Source organism: Caretta caretta, chromosome 1, assembly GCF_965140235.1.
Source record: "Caretta caretta isolate rCarCar2 chromosome 1, rCarCar1.hap1, whole genome shotgun sequence".
Classification (NCBI taxonomy): Eukaryota; Metazoa; Chordata; order Testudines; family Cheloniidae; genus Caretta; species Caretta caretta.
The window spans coordinates 2,476,340-2,493,612 of NC_134206.1; the positions used below are offsets into that span (position 1 = coordinate 2,476,340).

At 46.0% G+C, this 17,273-nt stretch overlaps 1 protein-coding gene across 1 annotated transcript; it reads left to right on the forward strand.

Annotated features, from left to right (window-relative positions):
* Positions 1-13,490: 13,490 nt before the first annotated feature.
* On the forward strand, positions 13,491-14,438 carry LOC125641339 (olfactory receptor 52R1-like). Its single transcript, XM_048861187.2, has one exon. The coding sequence runs from the start codon at positions 13,491-13,493 to the stop codon at positions 14,436-14,438; it is 948 nt and encodes a 315-aa protein (XP_048717144.2).
* Positions 14,439-17,273: the final 2,835 nt, after the last annotated feature.

Consider the following 17,273-nt stretch of genomic DNA (forward strand, 5'->3'; position numbering starts at 1 on the left):
CCTTTTTCCAGTCATCCGGGACTTCCCCGGTTCGCCACGAGTTTTCAAAGATAATGGCCAATGGCTCTGCAATCACAGCCGCCAGTTCCTTCAGCACTCTCGGATGCAACTCGTCCGGCCCCATGGACTTGTGCACGTCCAGCTTTTCTAAAAAGTCCCTAACCACCTCTATCTCCACAGAGGGCTGGCCATCTCTTCCCCATTTTGTGATGCCCAGCGTAGCAGTCTGGGAGCTGACCTTGTTAGTGAAAACAGAGGCAAAAAAAGCATTGAGTACATTAGCTTTTTCCACATCCTCTGTCACTAGTTTGCCTCCCTCATTCAGTAAGGGGCCCACACTTTCCTTGGCTTCCTTCTTGTTGCCAACATACCTGAAGAAACCCTTCTTGTTACTCTTGACATCTCTGGCTAGCTGCAGCTCCAGGTGCGATTTGGCCCTCCTGATAACATTCCTACATGCCCTAGCAATATTTTTATACTCTTCCCTGGTCATATGTCCAACCTTCCACTTCTTGTTAGCTTCTTTTTTATCTTTAAGATCCGCTAAGATTTCACCATTAAGCCAAGCTGGTCGCCTGCCATATTTACTATTCTTTCGACTCATCGGGATGGTTTGTCCCTGTAACCTCAACAGGGATTCCTTGAAATACAGCCAGCTCTCCTGGACTCCTTTCCCCTTCAAGTTAGTCCCCCAGGGGATCCTGGCCATCCGTTCCCTGAGGGAGTCGAAGTCTGCTTTCCTGAAGTCCAGGGTCCGTATCGTGCTGCTTACCTTTCTTCCCTGTGTCAGGATCCTGAACTCAACCAACTCATGGTCACTGCCCCCCAGATTCCCATCCACTTTTGCTTCCCCCACTAATTCTACCCGGTTTGTGAGCAGCAGGTCAAGAAAAGCGCCCCCCCTAGTTGGCTCCTCGAGCACTTGCGCCAGGAAATTGTCCCCTACGCTTTCCAAAAACTTCCTGGATTGTCTATGCACCGCTGTATTGCTCTCCCAGCAGATATCAGGAAAATTAAAGTCACCCATGAGAATCAGGGCATGCGATCCAGTAGCTTCCGTGAGCTGCCGGAAGAAAGCCTCATCTACCTCATCCCCCTGGTCTGGTGGTCTATAGCAGACTCCCACCACTACATCACTCTTGTTGCACACACTTCTAAACTTAATCCAGAGACACTCAGGTTTTTCTGCAGTTTCGTACCGGAGCTCTGAGCAGTCATACTGCTCCCTTACATACAGTGCTACTCCCCCACGTTTTCTGCCCTGCCTGTCCTTCCTGAACAGTTTATAACCATCCATGACAGTACTCCAGTCATGTGAGTTATCCCACCAAGTCTCTGTTATTCCAATCACGTCATAGTTCCTTGACATCACCAGGACCTCCAGTTCTCCCTGCTTGTTTCCAAGGCTTTGTGCATTTGTATATAAGCACTTGAGATAACCTGTTGATCGCCCCTCATTCACAGTATGAGGCAGGAGCCCTCCCCTCACAGACATTCCTGCCTGTGCTTCCTCCCGGTATCCCGCTTTCCCACTTACCTCAGGGCTTTGGTCTCCTTCCCCCGGTGAACCTAGTTTAAAGCCCTCCTCACTAGGTTTTTCACCTTCCTCTGTAGCATGGGGCACGGGTCACTTGCTGGAGGATTCTCTGCTCCTGGAAGTCTTTAAACCATGATTTGAGGACTTCAATAGCTCAGACATAGGTAAGAGGAGCAGGAGTGGGTGGGTGAGATTCTGTGGCCTGCATTGTGCAGGAGGTCAGACTAGACAATCATAATGGCCCCTTCTGACCGTAGTATCTATGAACTGTATCAGGGCTCCAATAAGAGCTAGATACATTTATGGAGCATTGGTCAATCAATGGCAATTAGCCACGATGGGCAGGGATGGTGGCCCTAGCATTTGTTTGCCAGATTCTGGGTGTAGACAACATGAATCACTTGACAATTTCCATGTTCTGCTCATTTCCTCTGAGGCACATGGTATTGGCCATTCTCGACAAACAGAATACTGGGCTAGTTGGACCATTGGCCTTATCTAATACGGGCATTCCAATGTTCTTATGTAATCCCAAGGTTTATCTGCTCCCCTCTGGAACACACTCCCCTTCCAGAGCTGAGATAGAACCCAGGAATCCTGACAGGGTCCCTCTCTCGATAAAGATAGTAACCGAAGGACATAAATCCACACCGTGTAGAGGTCAAGCATAGGAGTTTATTACGTACAGCGCTGATGGAGTGTCACCTCTCTTATTAGGCTCAGAGACACTGAGGTGAGGCAAGGGATGGGTTTTCAGGGGTCCAGTTAGCAGCAATTAGAAAGGTAACAGCCCATTATATTGTACGTAGACCAATTCCCCAGCTTGTCATGCTGACACAACACAATGAGTTCAGGAAAGAGTTTAAAGTCTTTCTGACTCTCGGGTAAGTGATTCAGGGAAGATGGTCCAGCACCCTGTCACGAGCTAGCTCATGAGGGAGCTCAGTCATCTTTGTCAATGCCAGTCATGATTTACAAAAAGAAAAGGAGTACTTGTGGCACCTTAGAGACTAACCAATTTATTTGAGCATGAGCTTTCGTGAGCCACAGCTCACTTCATCAGATACACGGTACACATCTGATGAAGTGAGCTGTGGCTCACGAAAGCTCATGCTCAAATAAATTGGTTAGTCTCTAAGGTGCCACAAGTACTCCTTTTCTTTTTGCGAATACAGACTAACACGGCTGTTCCTCTGAAACCAGTCATGATTTAATATACCTCAATCATATCTCCCCTTAGCTGTCTCTTTTCCAAGCTGAGAAGTCCCAGTCTTATTAATCTCTCCTCATACAGAAGCCATTCCATATCCCTAATCATTTCTGTTGCCCTTTTCTGAAGCTTCTCCAATTCCAATATCTCTTTATTTGAGATGGGACAACCACATCTACATTCAATATTCAAGATGTGGGCATATCATGGATTTATATAGAGGCAATATATTTTCTGTCCTAATTTATATATAATCCTTCTGAGTGTAATATTGAATATTGTCCACGGACTTTTATTAAACCCATGTGTTGTGTTCCTGGGTAACACCCCTCTGGTAGATAGGGCCACATAGCTATGTGTTGATGGACCATCAAGGACACTTGGCTCTCACAACGTATCATAGAAGAAATACTCGCTTGTAGGGAGCATTGAATTGTGGATGTAAATGCATGGTTACGCAGGCGGTGTTGGAGATAGGGCTTTGAATTCTTCGATCATGGGATGTTGATCTATTTCCCCATGTTAAGTATCCTCACACCTTCTTGTCAACTGTCTAAATGGGACATTTTGATTATCACTAAAGGTTTTTTTCTCCTGCTGATAATAGCTCATCTTAATTAATTAGCCTTTTACAGTTCGTATGGCAACTTCCACTGTGTGTGTGTTTGTGTGTGTGTGTATACTTCTTACTATATGTTCCATTCTAAGCATCCTATGAAGTGGGCTGTAGTCCACGAAAGCTTATGCTATAATAAATTTTAGTCCCTAAGGTGCCACAAGTACGCTTGTTCTTTTTGCACAGGAGTACAGACTAACATGGCTGCTACTCTGAAACCTCCTTCTGATGAATTCCCAACCCATAGTATGAGAGAGAAGACCAGAGGAGAGGACAGAGGTAACAGGGCTGTGGTGAAGGAACAAAGAAGCCATCAGAGAGATGGAACAACTGGAAAACCCCAAGGAGTTGAAACTCTCAGGTGGTGCATTGGTCTCCAAGAAAGGGATTCAGGCAGAATTTTGAGATAAATTTAAAGCAGCTGGACTTGGTGAGAAAGAAGACCAGCAGAAACTGAAATCTTCAACATTGCGGGACTTGAGGCAGTGGTCATCTTTACGAACATGCAACTCAGTCTTTGTCTACACTGCCACTTTTGTTAAGACTTTTGTCGGTCCATTGTGTGGGAAAAAAACAACAAAAGTGTTACATGTTCCTAACAGATGTAAGTAGGTCAACTGTCCCACTTTTTTTGGAATTTTCATGGCTTATGCACCACCCCGGTGAATTTGGCTAGCAAAAGGATATGAGTCCTTGCTCTCACTCCATTTACCCAGAGGTCTGTCTCACGTCGAGAAATCTAATTCTTTTTTGAACCCGTTATAGGACTGGGCTTCAAAACATCCTCTGGCAAGGAGTTCCACAGTTGACTGTGTTGTTTGAAGATATACTTCCTTTTATTTGTTTTAAACCTGCTGATAACAAGAAAAAAGATCAGAACATGCAAAGCAACTTATTTGTGTTTCTAGTCTGTTGAGGTTCAGTAAAGAATAGGGACAACTGTGCATAATAAAGATTTACAAGCATTATATTATATACAAAAACATTAAAAATTAATAGAACATTTAACATCCCATGTCCACTTCTTTATACTAAACATGATATTCATTAAAACACAACTTAGAACCAATAATGGATTCATCTCAAGTTTAACATTACACCCCTCGTAGTTATCTGGGACCTTCTTAAGAGTGGTGGCTCATTACCCACATTTCCTATTCCCCTGTCTCTGGTAACACCAGGTCAATTTGAGGGATCTGGCCATTTTTGCAGGGTTTGAGTTTATCCCATTGGTTTGAGTCTCTATGCCTCCATGAGCCGTGAACAGACTAAAAGTCCAGTATTTTAGTGGGTCTCACCTTTGGGATAGGCAGTTTGTGTTTGTGAATTGTGCTTGACTTTGTGATAAGCTGTATCATTACTCTGTCTAATGTTAACAATGGTATATCTGTAAAGTGTTTTGGCTTCACACATACAACCTCAGGATCACAGTCCTCCTCATTTTTGCTGGCTTAATGGAAGTGGCCTCAGAAAAGCAAACAGGACCTTCTGCAGGAAGTTATGTGGCAGTCCCTTGCTGAATAGCAAAAAAAAATGCATGAGTGAGGGGAGAGCGAAAGGAGGGTACGCACCAAGAGAGCACAGCTGGCTGGCAAGAACCTGTGGAGCAGATGCTAAACATTAGGGAACACCAAGCAGACTCGATTCAGGCGCGCCTAACACTTTATACGGAGCAGCTCCGCCCCTGCCCCCCCGCCCCTGCAGTTCTTGTCCCAAAATTCTTTCCCCTGTGCCCCTATGTCACCTCCAACAGAGTCTGGCCACTGTCCTGGTTCATATCACCACCAGCTGCCTCCAACATCTCCACCTTCGCCGTCCAGCCCTGCAGACTCCAACCATTACCCACTTCACTCAACCTCCACCCACAGGCAGTTCAGCTCGGATGAAGTGTTGCACGGCACTCCAGATAGCAAGGCTGCATATGACACCTGTATATACACAAATCTGTAATGATTCCAGACCCCCCCCACCACATCCCTCCACTCTTCCCCCCCCACTTCGCAGATATGTCATTCCATGTCTGTCTCGCTAACTTTTTTTTTTAATATTAATAAATGCATTGTTTTGGTTTGAAAGCATTCTTTATTGCATTAAGTGAAAGCAAGCATAGCCCAGAAAAGCAGCAGGCATGGCTCGACAGTGCATCCTATGGAGCAATCACAGACGCCTAATAGCACTGGGACCACTGCACTCACGTGCATGGCACCAAACATTACTTGCTTTCAGCAACAAATTGCTGCCTCAAGGTATCTCTGATCCTCACGGCCCTGAGCTGGGCCCCTCTAATAGCCCTGGTCTTTGGCTGTTCAAATTCAGCCTCCAGGTGCTGAGCCTCAGTGGTCTATGCCTGAGTGAAGCTTTCACCCTTCCCTTCACAAATATTATGCAGCTTCCCATACAGACTTCACCAGCGGGCTTTTAAAATAGCCAAAAGCACACTCAGTCATTCTGCACCGGCTCAACCTGTTGTTTGGCTGCTCCTTTCTACTGTCAAGGCTTCCCATGTATGGCTTCATGACCCACGGCATCCAGGGGTAGACGGGGTCTATCAGGATCACAGTGGGCATTTCAGCTTTCTTTACTGTGATCTTCTTGTCCGGGGAAAAATGTCTCGGCTTGCAGCTTCCTGAACAGGCCTGTGTTCCGAAAGATTCGTCCTTCGTGCACCTTTCTGGACCAGCCTGCGTTAATGTCCGTGAAACACCCATTGTGATCCACAAGCTCTTGGAGAACCATCAAGAAATACCCCTTCCTATTATTGTACTTGGAGACTCGGTGGTCTGGTGTCAGAATTGGAATATGCGTGCCATCTATCCCCTCTCCGCAGTTAGGGAACCAATTTGGGCAAAGCCATCCACAGTGTCACACATGTTGCCCAGAGTCATGTTTTTTTTTTTTTCTGAGAAGGATGTGATTAATGGCCCTGAAAACTTGCATCAACACGTTGGAGTCCAACGATCGACTTGCCCACTCCAAATTGCTTAGCCAACAATAGGTAGCTGTCTGGAATAGCCAGCAGGAATAGCCAGTGCGATCTCCATGTGCTTCTCCATCATCCTGGCAGCTCTCCTTCTCATGTCCTTGAGCCACAGGGTGGGGGCGAGCTCATCACACAGTCCCATGCAAGTGCCTTTTCTCATACAAAAGTTCTGCAGCCATTGCTCATCATCCCAGACTTGCATGATGATATCATCCCACCACTCAGTGCTTGTTTCCCGAGCCCCCAGACAGCTTTCTGCTGTGGTCAGCACTTCCGTGATGCCACAAGCAATCTCGTGTTGTCTCTACTAGGCATGTCAACAGCTTCGTCGGACTCCTCACTCTCACTTTGCCGGTTAAGGAGCAGCTGAACTGCCATTCATGATGTGCTAGTGAGAGCCATCAGCATATTTATCAAGAGTTCGGGATCTGTTCCCGCAGACCGAAAAGGAGGACAGACCGTGCAGTACAAAAACTGTTGAAAGATGGTGCCAAATGCGGATGGAAGGGAAAGGACGGCTGGGGTGCGAACCAATGCACGACGGAGCACTGGGACAGGAGCCAGTTTGCCCCGCGACCCCGTGACCCCTTCCCACAAAGCTTGGCGGCTGAAGGGGAAGGGGTGCTCTGCGGAAGCTGCCCAGAGTGCACCACTCCGAATGCCGCTGCAAGTGCCGCAGGTCCGGCCGTGCCATTGCGCTGGAAGCTGACAGTGTGAACACACAGCAGAGTGATCCCTGAAGCGCTCTCTGAGGGGGGTTAATTCCCAGATCATTACATATGCAAGTGTGGACATAGCCTAAGTCTGTTCCCCTGAAGCAACCACAGTGACCGTGATGCATTGGCAGGTTTCTCAGTGGGAGCGGAAGTGGAGTCCCGGAGTTCCCACCTCACAGAAGCAGGGATCTCACAAAATCCAGCTAGTTCTGAAAACCTCGGATTCACCTTGAGAGGATGGCAATGGCTCAGGCTCCCTCTTTCAGCCTTTCCTCTGCATCCCACCCAATGAACAATCCCTGAAAGAGTGGGAGTCCATTTCCCTCTTGGTGTGACGGAGAGACAGTGTGGTTACAGCTGGGAAGTCAGGTTTTCTGGGTCCTGTCTGCAATCATGTCTCTCATTCTGTGTCCCTGTGCCTCAGTTTACCTATGCGTATACTGGGGATATTTTCATAATGACTTTCCTTTGGTAGCTGTTTTGAAGATCCTTCAATGAAGGGTGCTGCATATTGTGATGATAGGAGATTTATTGATCTCTGATCCCATAGTGACAGCCCCATATGTCTGCAAAAAATGCTCATAGAATCATAGAATATAAGGGTTGGAAGGGACCCCAGAAGGTCATCTAGTCCAACCCCCTGCTCGAAGCAGGACCAATTCCCAGTTAAATCATCCCAGGCTTTGTCAAGCCTGACCTCATGTCTCCCCTCAGTCATCCTTCTCCATATCTGTCTGTCTACTATCTACCCATCCATCCTGGGCATTTATGGGGTACCAGAGCGTATGGACATCTAGGTATTATCCCTTATTTTCTTTCTCATCAACTATATTTTATAAATATATACAAATATACAAATCATCCAATTCCTCTCTGACTCAGCCCAGAGCCCAGGTTTTCTCATCTCCCTTTGGGAAGGTTCCTTAATTAGTGTTTACTTCTAAAGCTGGATAATTACCACAGAAGCGGAGACATGCTTGTGTCCAGGCTGTTTACGTTCAGATGCTCCCTTCTCCCTTACAGGCTGAGCGAACCCCACTGGGATTTCACAGAGCTACATTATAAACTGTGCACACCCCGTGTCAGCTCTCGGCGTGGGATGTTGCTGAAGATGCTGGGTTGAGAGAGCTGTTGGTCACGTATACCTGAGGGGGATTCCTAGGGAGGACACTTCCATCTCAGAATTCACAGGTACCCATATTTTGCTGAGAAGCTCACCTGATTGACAAACCCTGTGCAATGTGGGCGTGGAGGGATAGAGAATAGGTCTGTGGTCCCTTCCACTCTGCACAACAATGACACATCCCAGAGCCCTTACCATAAGTGATGAGTTTGCTAAAGATTCACTAGCCAAAATCTCACTTATTTCTGTGTATCCCTGCTCATCCCCCCTAATGGTCTCCAGCCCCGAGGTGGTGCATTTCAGTGACACAGTGAATCCTTCAGGACGGAAGATGTTATTAGATGTGCAATACGAGGCCAAATTCTGAGACCACGACCCGTGCTGTGCTCAGGACCCAGTGAGGCAAAACTCCTCTTGGAGCAAGAACTGAGTAAAACGTCAGGAGCCAACTGTGTGTTAATGCACAGACACGGTCACTCCCTCTTCTTGCATTTCAGCGCTCTGTCTGTTCATGGGGCAGAGGGATAGGGGCTGTTACCTGACCTTTAGCTGCTGGAAAGCTTGGAGATTCTACGGTTGCTCAAGAGAACAATAATGAGAATTTTTTCCACATGGGTAACACATACTTTCTCCGAGCTTCATTCGAGAAGTTGTTTGAACTGTTATGCCTGAAACTTTAAAAAAAAAAAAAAAAACAATTCAGGTCGAAGCAGACACCCAGAAAGGGAAATTTAAATCCAAACATCAAAAATTTGGCAAACTTATAAGCAACTGAAAAAGAGGTCTTCTAATGGAAGGTGTCAGACAGCCTTGACTACATTTGATGCCACCAGTACCATCTACTATGCCCAATCCATTTGTGAATAACATTCTTTGATGCTTTTTGCTTCAATAATGTTGGTAGCAAGAAGTTCTACAGGCCAAATATGAATTATATTAGCAATTACCTTTTCTCAGTGTTATCTGTTCAGACTTTCAATTTAACTATATGTTCTGTTCATGTTATGAGACACATTAAATATAAATGCCTCATCTACTTTCTTTATCAATAGATGCATAGTGTTTAAGGTCAGAAGGGACCATTTGATCATCCAGTCGGACTTTTTGTAAAACACCGGCCCATTAAATTTCACTCACTTACCTCTGTATTGAACCTCTTGTGTGGCTAAGGCCTCGTGTACACTAGGATTTTACATCACAGAATGATACAGCCATCGAGTTAAAAGGGAATACAAGGGACAGCTAGTTTAACCCCCTGACAAGATGCAGGATTTGTTTTGGCTTAGTCATCTAAGACTGATGGCTTTTCACACGTCTTTGGAAAACCTCCACAGAAGGAGCTTCCATGACTTCCCTAGGAGTCTGTTCCATTGGCCTCCTGTACTTCCAGTCTTCCGGAATCTCCCATGTCTTCCATGAATTTTCAAATATAATAGCTAATGGCTCAAATATCTCCTCAGTCAGTTCCTTCAGAGTATTCTAGGATGATTTTCATCACATCCGGTGACTTGAAGATATATAACTTGTCCAAGTAACTTTTAACTTGTTCTTTCACTATTTTAGTATTTGAACCTACCCCATTTTCAGTGGCATTCTTGTGTTAGGTGTCCAAATACCACCAACATTCTTGGTGAAAACCGAAACGAAGAAGTCGTTAAGCACCTCTGCCATTTCCACATTTTTTGTTATTTTTTCCCCTCTTCATTTAGTAACAGACATACTCTGTCCTTAGTCTCCTGCTTGCTTCTAATGTACTTGTAGAATGTTTTCTTGTTACCCTTTATGTCTCTAGCTAGTTTGGTCTTGTTGTGTGTCTTGGCCTTTCTAATTTTGCCCCTACATATGTGTTATTTGTTTATATTCCTCCTTTGTAATTTGACCTTGTTTCCACTTTTTGCTGATTTTTTGTTGTTGTTGTTGTTTTTTAGATCATTCAAGATCTCCTGGTTAAGCCATTGTCATCTCTTGACAGACTTCCTGTCTTTCTTACACAGAGGGATAGTTTGCTTTTGTGCCCTTAACAATGTCTCTAAAAAACTGCCAGCTGTCGTCTATTGTTTTTTCCCCTTAGCCTTGCTTCCCATCAGATTTTTTTTTACAAACTCCCTGAGTTTGCTAAAGTCTGCCTTCTTCAAATCCATTGTCTTTATTTTGCTGTTTCCCTCCTACCATTCCTTAGAATCGTGAACTCTATCATTTCATGATCACTTTCCCCCAAGCTGCCTTCCACTTTCCATTCGCAACCAGTTCTTCCTTGTTTGTCAAAAACAAGTCTAGAACAGCCTCTCTCCTAGTAGCTTTCTCCAGCTTCTGGAATAAATAAATGCCTCCAATACATTCCAAGAACTAGCTGGATAATCTGTGCTGTGGTGTAGACAGCCTGAGATGAATTCTCCCATCCAGCTAGCTACCACCTCTCGGGGATTACCTATGTTCAGGGGAGAACCCCTTCCCTCTGTGTAAGTCGTGTCTATATTGAAGCACTATGGCAGCACTGCTATAGCATTTTAAGTGTAAACAGCCATTGAAGGAGATCTTCCAGAAAACAATCAGTCTGGACTGATTGGGGGGAGGGATAGCTCAGTGGTTTGAGCATTGGCCTGCTAAACCCAGGGTTGTGAGTTCAATCCTTGAGGGGGCTGTTTAGGGATCTGGGGCAAAAATTGGGGATTGGTCCTGCTTTGAGCAGGGGGTTGGACTAGATGACCTCCTGAGGTCCCTTCCAACCCTGATAGTCTATGATTCTATGGACCTGCCAACATGGGGAATTGGAGAATCCAACACTTCCCTTCTCAGCGTGTCCCAGTGGTTAATCGCCAGCAGTGCTAAGTATTTGGCCCTAATTTCGAGCTGGAATTTGCCTGGCTTCAGCTTCTAGCCCATCGGTCTTGATCAGCCTTTCTCTGGTAGATTAGAGTCCACTACTACCTATGTTTTTGTCCCCATGAAAGTCTCCACTTGATCATCTTTTTGATAAATTAAAGAGAGATACACCTTCAAGTCTAGTAGTCTGGCTTTTTCTCTATCCTCCAATTATTTTATGGCTCTTTTCTGCCCCCTCTTGAAATTTTCAACATATTTTTTTCAAATGCGGATCCAAGAACTGGATGCAGTTGTTTCACCAATCCCATGTGCAGAGGTAAATCCTTCCCCTGCTCCAACTCACCACTCCCCTGTTTATGTATCTGAGGACCCCATCGTCCCTTAATGCTAGAGCATCGCACTGGGCACTCACAATGAGTTGGTTTGAGTTGATTGTCCACAATGACCCCTAAATCCTTTTCAGGGTCCTTGTGTTCCATAATACAGTGCTGTAGTCTGTGGGTCAGGCCAGCATTCCCTGTTCTGAGAGAATCATTTTGCATTTGACTGTATTAAAACATTTTGTTTGCATGGGCCCCTCTTACCAAATGCTCCATCTCACTTGATATGCCTGCCTTGCCGCCTCTTGTATCCACTCTGCAAATCTTTGCATCATTGCATATTTCATCTGCAGTGATTTTCTATTTCCTTCCAGATCATTGATTAAAATATTGAATAGCATTGAGCCTGGAACTGGGTTGCCTACAGAACCCCACTACAAACACCTGCATTTACTGATGAAGGCCTATTGACGACAGCTGTCTGAGATCCATCACTTAGCCAGTTTTCAGTCCATTTTACATGTTCTCTACTGATATTGTAGGGTGTTAATTTTTTCAACTCAATATTTTCCCCCACTAAATCAAATGCCTCTGAGAAATCAAGAATTGTTGCATCTGCGTGGTTCTCTTATATCAACCAAATCTGTACCCTTGATCAACCAATGTGTACTCTCATAAAAGGATGAAATCAGGTTTATTTGACAAGACTTGGTTTGCAGCAACCCTGTTGGTAACTGTCATTCCTCACATGTCTCAACTTTTTTTTGAACTAATCCCAGACCAGATTTTCCATGGTTTCTTAACCTTGTCAATTCTTTTTTATAAAAAAAAAACCTTCCCCTTTATTTTTAATACTTTACATTTTACACAAAAATTGCCATAAAACTTTTCTAGGATTTCTCTTGTTGCTAACATACTGAATAACCTCTCTTTTTGTGATCCACAGCCCTGCCCAACGTGGAGTTTTCCCTGATATTTTAATGTCTCTTATCAATTTTCAGAACTTCCGATTTCTATTCTTGGCTCTCTATTTTCTCTTTTTCCTCTTTGTTACATATTGCTTCGACCCCTCCAATTGCTGCTTTCACTTTATCACAGAACTGTTTTTTTAACCCAGAGTTGTTCACTTTGTGGAATCATGATTTTTCCATTATCTAATAAACTGTTATAAAAGAACTACCAATATTCATTCATATTTTTTTTGTTTACATTTTTCCTCCCAATCAGTTTTGCTGATAAGTTTTCTCAGCTTTGGGAATTAGTCCTCTTCGAGCACTAAGTGTCTATAGATAGTACTGGTTGGGAACTGTCCATGTGAATGTAAATAAGTTACATTTTTTTTCCTCTCCTATATCATATGATCTCTTCTTTGTCTCTTGTGTAAACTAAAGAGTCCCAGACTTTTCTATGTGTTTGTATATGGCAGCCTCCACCATTCTCAGAGCCTGTCTTGGAAATCCCTTTTAGACATACTGTATCCATAGTAGAGACTGGGTGACCAAAATTGAACACATATCCAGAACATGTTATTCTCCATCCCATATCTTAGTGATCGGAACATTGCTTTTGTTTTGTCCACTGCTGCGAATGAGCAGGTGTTTCTCTTGAGCTGCTATCAATGGTGCCCAGGTCTTTTCCCTGAGGTGTGTTCTAGTTGGGATGTTTCTCCCAGAACATATCTTCCCAAAAGTTTGTTTTTTTCCACTCTCAGATTTCTAGGAACTGGATGAATGGTGAACTCCCTATGGTATGGACTCCCTATCTTGGCTCTCATTCCATTAAGGAACAATGATGGATAACCAGTATCCACGCTTGTCTCCTGCTGGTGCCTCCTAAGGTTCCCCCAACAAAAAGTGTCAGAATTATTAATGCAGAGAGTACCACAAAATATGGAATTGGATTTAGTATGCTCACTATTCATAGTTATTGTCTCTGAATAATGAAAATGTAATTTTTCAGTGTGTGAAGAGTGATCAGTCTCCTTCTCCCATGAGAACAGTCTCCACTTGTGCATGTAATGTCTCATATTGACGTTGTCTCTCCATTCAGGCATTTCTACTGCGACCCTCATCCGAGACCCTACGAACACACAGAAAGTCAGGGGAACATACAGTGCATGCAGGAGACACTCATGCCTCAGAGTTGGACACCTTCTCCCCTACTCCATGTCCGATTCCAACACAACTGACTTCACCAACCCGTCCACCTTCATCCTTCTTGGCATTCCTGGCCTAGAGGCCGCCCATGTCTGGATCTCCATCCCCTTCTGTGCCATGTACACCACAGCCGTATTGGGGAACTTCACCATCCTGTTCATCGTGAAGACAGAGCAGAGCCTCCACACGCCCATGTTCTATTTCCTCTGCATGCTGGCTGTCACTGACCTGGTCATGTCCACATCCACCCTGCCCAAAATGCTGAGCATCTTCTGGTTCAATTCCAGGGAGATCAGTTTCAGTGCCTGTCTCACCCAGATGTACTTCATTCATTCCTTCTCAACGATGGAGTCTGGAATCCTTGTGGCCATGGCTTTGGATCGCTATGTGGCCATCTGCCATCCCCTGAGACATTCCACCATCCTGACAAACTCTGTTGTGGCCAAAATATGCCTGGCCGTTGTGCTGCGCAGTGTCATACTCACATTACCCTATCCCTTCCTTGCGAGGCGGTGGCCATATTGCAAAACCAACATCATCCCCCACTCCTATTGTGGGCATATAGCTGTGGTGAACCTGGCCTGTGCTGACATCCGCATCAGTAGTTACTATGGCCTGTTTAACCTTTTATCTGAGATCGGAATGGATGTGTTTTTTATCGCCATGTCCTATACTCAGATCCTCCGGGCCATCTTCCGCCTCCCCACAAAGGATGCTCAATTCAAAACTTTTGGGACCTGCATCTCTCACCTTTGTGCAATCTTAGCTTTGTACATCCCAGATTTATTCTCCTCTCTCACACAGCGGTTTGGCCACAATGTGCCATTGGATTTGCGCGTTCTCATTGCCAGTGTGTACCTGCTGGTTCCCCCCATGTTACACCCCATCATTTACGGGGTGAGGACCAAACAGATCCAGGGCAGGCTGCTCCAGCTATTTACATGTAGAGAGACCTAAAATGTTCTCCTTGTGCTCTGGCTCTCAGATTGAGCTCTGTGTAGAGCTGGCTAGTGCATGGTGCTGGGGCCACTTCCCTGAAACACTCACTGGAGAGATGGAGAGACATTAAACCCTTTCCTGTCCTTACTGTGCTGTGTCAATGTGATGAACTGGGGAATCAGTCATGTACACTACACTGGGTTGCCACCTTTCTAATTGCTGGTAACTGGATCCCTGAAATTGCAATCTTGCCCCATCTCCTCTCTCAAGCCTGGACCCTGCTGTGTGTCTTCTCCCCAAGACCCTGCCCCATCACTTGCTCCTGTCTTCCCCTCCCCTTCTCACCTGTGACCCAGTCATCTCTAAAACCAATCTGTTCTCACATCTTATGGCCAGTCCCTTAAGGGGGACTGGTTTGTGTTAACATTTTAATGTTTATTCTTACTTTGTTACTAACTCTGTGGAGAGAGAGACCCCGTCAGGACTCCTGCAATATGTCTCAGCTCTGGGAAGGGAATGGGGTACAGTGTTTTACAGCAGGAGGCAGAGACATCTGGGGTCTAAAAAAGATCAGAATGGCCATACTGGATAAAACCAATGTTCCGTGTAGCCCCATAGCCTGGTTTCTGACAGTGCCCAATGCCAGGTGTTTCAGAGGGAATAAACAGAACATGGCAATCCTCATGTGATTCTTGTGCAGCAGGAGGAGAGGAGCAGGGGAGAGAAGCCCTACTCATTTTTATCCCCCCATCTTCCATACCGCTGTCGTTCATGGGTTGACTCATTTCCCCTGCCCTTGGACGAACTTCAGGGGGCAGTTTTTTTGTCTCCCTTCCCTGACCCTTTAGGGGCCGCTCTCTTTCCTCCACCTCCCTTTCCCTTTCCAGAGAAAGAGACGGGTTGCACGGTGCCACCAGTACAATTGCCGCACCAGTGGTCTTCTCCCTCTTTGCCCGTCTCCGTGGGCCAAAGGGTCATAACAGGCGCCCAGCCAGAGGATCATCAGGGGTCCACTGCCCCTTCCCAAACTGTGCTGCAGAATGAGCTAGTGGACACCTGTCATTTCAAGGGTAAGGTGAAGCTCCCTCACCAGCGTTGGGGAGACATCCATCCTATCCTCTGGGCCATGAGGACTGTTCTAGAGGAGTGGAGGGGAACTGGGAGATAGGACATCCTGGTCTACCAGTGGGCCTACAACATCTGTGACAAGCCTTTCAGGTGGGTCAGTGATTGTTGCAAATCCAGCTGGGGATCCTCCTGCCCATGAGGATCCTGATCAGCCCTCAGAATGAAACCAACGATCTTTTCAACATTGAACTCCAGAGGCTCTAGGGTAGGTCTCCACAGTTGCCAGGTGGTCTCCTTCTTTTGTGACATAGGGTATTCTGTGGTTTGCCTGCAGGAAACCCACAAGTATCCAGCCTCCAAGACGAGTGGGGGGCAGGGTATATTTTAGACATCTCAGTGCTCATGCGGCTTTGTTTGCCATCCTGTTCTCCCCTGACCTTCATCCTCAGATGCTGGGAGTTGCCTAGGTCATCCCAGGTTGCCTGCTGCACCTTCAGGGCTGTGTGGAGCGGCAGACATTCAATCTGTCCAATGTCTACCCCCAAAATGCAGACCCAGCGTGTGTGTATTTCTATCAACAGGAGTCTGCCATCCTCGGCACCTTGGATCCTCACTAGTGCCTAGTCCTGGGTGTGGATTTTAATACCATTTTGAGGACCAGAATTGCTCAGGGATCAAAAGCAGCCAGGCTGCTGCAGGCATCCTCAAAGAGATCTTCAGTCATCACTCCCTGGTGGACATCTGGGACAACCAAGATCGGGATGACAATTCCACTTTTACCTATGTCCAGGTGGAGGTTGATTGGTTTTTCCACTCCTAGTTGGACTGCACGTATATATTTTGTTTCCATCTTCCACGGGCCCACTCCTCCAGCATTTCGCTGTCCCAGTTCTCGGCCCACCACTCAGTGGCCATGATGGCCTCTTTCATCTCAGAGCTCATGTGGGGCTCTTCTCGCTTCAGACCTCCCTGTGCATACTCCAGGAGGTGGGGGCCACCTTATTGCCTACTGTTTGGTTTTTCCTTGAACGGGTCCCACAAGAGGGTGCTCCCCATCTACCCCTCACCCCCGGACCTCTGGAATTCTTGATTGGGCTCCTGTCCCATGAGTCCCCCTGAACCCCTCCCTTTCATAACCAAGGTGGGCTGCACGCCCTGAAGCTGGTTCTTTTCTGAATTGCACCAAGGGAACAACTTTACATGCTCATGCTCCACACACTTCACTTCCTCAGTTGCTCTGATACCAAGTGGCGGGACCTAGTACCATCTTCGGAGGGTGAGAAAGCCTCGTGGTCCAGAAAGTACTCCATCCTGGTCCCATGGAAATATCAGTTGGTGGCTCCTTCATGGAGCCATGAGCACAGGGATGTATGTGACACTGTTCTCCCCCATTCCAGATGCCTGCCCATTTTGTGGCATGAGGCAGACACTGATGCATGCTTATCTCGAATGTGCAAAGTTGTAGCCCCTATTCCAACTCCTCCACAACTTCATCATGAGGCTCTGGCTGCACTTTCCACCACACCTTGTCATATATGCTCACTGCTTTAGCTCAACATACAGGATGCGACCTGCAGGTCCCTTGTGTTACAGGTTAAATATACTCTATCATAAATCGGCTATCTTATTAATAAAACAAACAATCAAACCCATAAGAAAAGATATATAGGCAAGCAAGTATGCTACCACAGCTGCAGGGACTTAGAAGTGACAGAGGGAGGCACATGTGTATGTGGGTGAGTTACAAAGGAGAGAGAGAGAGATGGGATGAAACCCACTAGAACC

Coding starts and splice junctions, on each gene's coding strand:
- LOC125641339 (XM_048861187.2), top strand. CDS start 13,491: ATGTCCGATTCCAACACAACTGACTTCACCAACCCGTCCACCTTCATC.